At 43.9% G+C, this 3,838-nt stretch overlaps 1 protein-coding gene across 3 annotated transcripts in view; it reads right to left on the bottom strand.

The window, feature by feature from the left end:
- The window catches only part of TEX2 (testis expressed 2), a 153,027-nt gene that overhangs the window by 88,468 nt on the left and 60,721 nt on the right, over nt 1-3,838 (bottom strand). The window contains exon 1 of one of the 3 annotated variants that reach the window (XM_019516744.1): nt 3,425-3,531. The exons of the other annotated variants lie outside the window; for them this stretch is intronic. Within the exon in view, the coding sequence (XP_019372289.1) occupies nt 3,425-3,512 (88 nt within the window). The 5' untranslated portion in view covers nt 3,513-3,531. Of the gene's footprint in view, nt 1-3,424; nt 3,532-3,838 lie in introns of those variants that run through there. 3 annotated transcript variants of the gene reach the window in all.

Genomic DNA, 3,838 nt, shown 5'->3' with positions numbered 1-3,838 from the left:
ATTCCCGGGGGGGGGGGGGGGAGCTGCAGGCTGGATGGAAGTCCCTGGCAGCCCAGATCTGGCCCGCAGGCCATATTTTGCCTGCCCCTGACTTAGAGCCTGTTCATACCAGACACTGTTCATCTCATACCAAGGAGCTGGTTTGCTTTAGAATGCCATCTTAAAGGCAACACAGACTTAATATTAAAATAGTCACTAACCAGCACAGATAGCAATACAATAGAAGGCCTATAATCTCATGTGGAGTAATAGCTTAAAATGTGCCTTACTGAATCAGATTTTACTGTTATTTGAGACTCTGTATACAAAGACAGAAAGTGCACCTGAGTTGTTGCAACATCGGGTACATTGCCAGGATCAGAACTTCATCCTTGCTGTTCTGTGCTTCCTTCCAAGTGCAAATATCAATACTCTTTGAAAATATTAAAAAAGAAGCCTTACAACACCATCAGCACTTGCCATCTTCAGTGGGGAAAACGGAGGCAAGACAACACAGAAGTTTGTAGCAGATTAGGGGAACAGTAGTCATGTACAAAACAAAAAACAAAACTACACACAATCTAGCCTTACAGTTAAGTAGTAGATAAATAACTGAATGTGACATTTGGTGCTCTGCCACTATTGATGAGAAGCATATACCTACTGGGTCAGTTTGACAGGTATTTTCTACAGCTTCTTGCATATTTATTTGTTAAGGCGGAAGAAAGTTTAGTGTTCAGAGTCCCAAGTAACTTATTTTCCTCTAAACAAGATCCTTTAAAACACACGTGTCACATTATGTCTGCTCCCCCTGTCTATGGAACATGAGGTTGATCAAGTCCATTTTCAGTGCATCAGGAAGAAGTCCCCTGCTGGGAACAGCATGCCTATATTCCAGTTACATGACCACTGAGAATTCTTGGAAACACTTCATTGAGGGGAGAAGTAGTCAAGAGTCAGGCACAAGTTTTACACTTCTTAACATGAGCTTATCCAGAGTACTCCCACCAAAATTAGAATTCTGCCAGTGTCTTTAGTGGTTACTGGTACGAATCATCTAACTGATATTTTTACTTCCTATGTATAGAGGGAACTTTTTACCATGTTTCAGTTTGGCTGTGCAAGATAATGCTATTTTTCAAACAGCACAAGTGATTAGTTGACTACACTGGGGCCAAGACTTGTGTGTTTCATAGCACTGACTGCTAAAATACAAATGATGTCTAGAGCAGGTTGCAAACCTACTCATCAATCTATTGACTAGTACCAAAGAATGAAATGCTGCAGAGGGGTTGGAGACATCAATTTATTTTTTTAGAAGCAACTTTCAGCATCTCAAAACAGATGCACTGTTATTGAGAAGACTAGCATGAAGAAATGCAAACAACGAAGCTGATTAACCAACCCTAAGCTTGTAGTTCTTGGAGGTCATTAATCCTTGACACTGAAATCAAGCATAATACAAGCAAGAACTAAAGCAGGTTTTCCCCAAAGAGCTGCATCAACACACTGCAAACCCAACCTATAAACCATCCCATAGCTCTGCCAATACAGATCACTCCTAACGAATAGCACCCTCTACCACTCCGGTTCTGGGTTATGCCTCTCTCTACCAACACATCAGACTCCCCTTTTCAGCTGCCAGCCCAGCCAAGTACCCTTTCCCCCATCAGGTAAACTCCTAGGCTTCTCACCAATGCACATTAATCCTGACCTTGAGTACCTTCCAACTATTCCAGCCTGTCCCAGTCTCCATTACACACTTCCTATTACACCAGACTGCAGACTTGGGGGGGAGGGAATGTTGTATTCATGACATTTTTTTCCAGGATTAATAGAAATTGAAGTTATCCATGCATCTGCCCTACTAATTTGAAACAAGCCAAACAGCACAGACTTTCCCATATCCTCCTGCCAGCCAATGTGACAATCCTGATATTGCAGTAATAATTGACATCTACAGAAAAAACAAACTATGAGACCATGTCTCAAATCATATCTCTATTGAAGATTTCTTCCCAGAAATGTAGCAACTGGCTCTTATGAAATGCACTATGGTCACCAATCATTTCACACAGGCTACCTGCAATGGCCAGATAGGAGTAACACTGGACCTGGTGCTGAATTTGAATTAGTAGTACTCAACCCAGCACAGGCACTTGGGGTACTTCCCCAAGTCCAGGGGCAAAAAGGTATAGTCTCCCTTAGTCCACAGACCTAAGGGGTCTCTTAGGCATAATTTAGACCCACCCCTCAATAAGTCTCCCACACCAGTCAAAAAGGAGAACTTTATTGATTACAGGGGGTAGGGTAAACTAGGGTACAGGATAGAGCAATATCTAGAAATCCTAAAGAGCAAACAGTCTGGCTGTGGTAGCCTTTTGATTACGCATCTGTTATACTTCCAGCTAAATATCTAATCAGATTGAGTAGCTTACTCACAAGCATCTTCCAAAGGCAGGTGAAGTTTCCCTTTGGAGGCAGGCGGTTCCTAGCTCGTGAGTTTGGGGGGAGAGAGCCAGTTTCAGATGTTAAGGCTTCTCTGTCCCCTGCCTGGCTGCTGCGTCACCTCATGGCCGGAGGGACTGCCTCCTTCCCCGTCCTAACTTATATAGCCCCTGTGACCTCATTCACCTGGGCCAGCGGAGGTCAGCCCCCAGTTGGCTGTCAACCAATCTGAAATGCATCACCTGTTACCGGGCAGATTCCAGCTCCCCAGGTAGATGCCCCTCACCCAGGTACCAGTCACAAGCAGAGGGAGCAGGTTTCCCCCCTCCCTCAGGAATGCAGCCAGCTCAAGTTCCCTAGAGACAGGCTGAGGGTGTGGTCCCCTGTGTGCTGGGCCCATCCAAATTGAATGGTCACAGCACAGAGATTTAAATCAGTGTCACAGGGCAGAGATTTCTGGGGAGAAACCAAGGTGGCTTTCTGCCACAAGCACATTTACAGATTTTTTTTTGTTTTTTGCATCTAAATTGGTATGTCAGAAGTTTGCCACTTGGTGACAGTTCAGATTAGCAGAGTTCCCTCAGGCTGGCTCCATATAGTGTTATTCTCCACATTACACTCAGGGAGATGGAGGCCTTGTTTCTTAATAACAACAGACCAAAAAAAAAAAAAAAAAAATCAGTCTGAAGGGCTCTCGTGATCACCAGAATTAGAATTCAACCAATGATGAGGCAGGCACAGAATGCTCCAATATTAGCACAAAGAAAGCAACTGCCCTTTATGCTGCTTATCATAGCTTTTGGGGTTTTTTTGTTTGTAAGAAACAAAGGCTTATTTTTTTTTAATTAAAAGCTGGCATAAGGCTCTGTCTACCCTTAAGACTTTTTGGTACAAGCCCCATTTTAGAGCAGCACAGCATATCTTTACTACAGATTTGTCCCTACATGGCTGTAAATATGCCAATGTAAAAATTCAGTCTACAAACCCTACAAAAAACATTCATCTGTGTTTATCAGGACGAGCGTAGCTCTCTCTCCTTGCCATGAAACACAGCTGCCAAAGAGGGTGGGAATCCCTGCCATCATGCATTGATTCAAAAGTGTGTGGTAGCATGAGGAACTTCAAACAGAGGTAATGGGCTATCAGCAGGGATCCTGGTTTTCTCCGATAAAAAGAATAATCAAATTCTCTGATGAAAAATTACAAATTTATAGTTTCATAGATTTAGGGTCGGAAGGGACCTAGTAGATCTTCTAGCCCGACCCCCCGCCAGGGCGGGAGAACAACAAAACCCCAAAACAAGAAACGGGACTCAAATGAGTCCAGCCAGGTAGGCATCCAGCCTCTTCTTAAAGACCCCCAGGGTAGGGGCCAGCACCACTTCCCTTGGAAGTTGGTTCCAGCTCCTAGC

This window comes from Gavialis gangeticus, unplaced genomic scaffold (genome assembly GCF_001723915.1).
Source record: "Gavialis gangeticus isolate Ggan-Ray unplaced genomic scaffold, GavGan_comp1, whole genome shotgun sequence".
Classification (NCBI taxonomy): domain Eukaryota; kingdom Metazoa; phylum Chordata; order Crocodylia; family Gavialidae; genus Gavialis; species Gavialis gangeticus.
The sequence above is the reverse complement of the archived record's forward strand: the minus strand, read 5'-3'. Positions and strand labels throughout refer to the sequence as shown.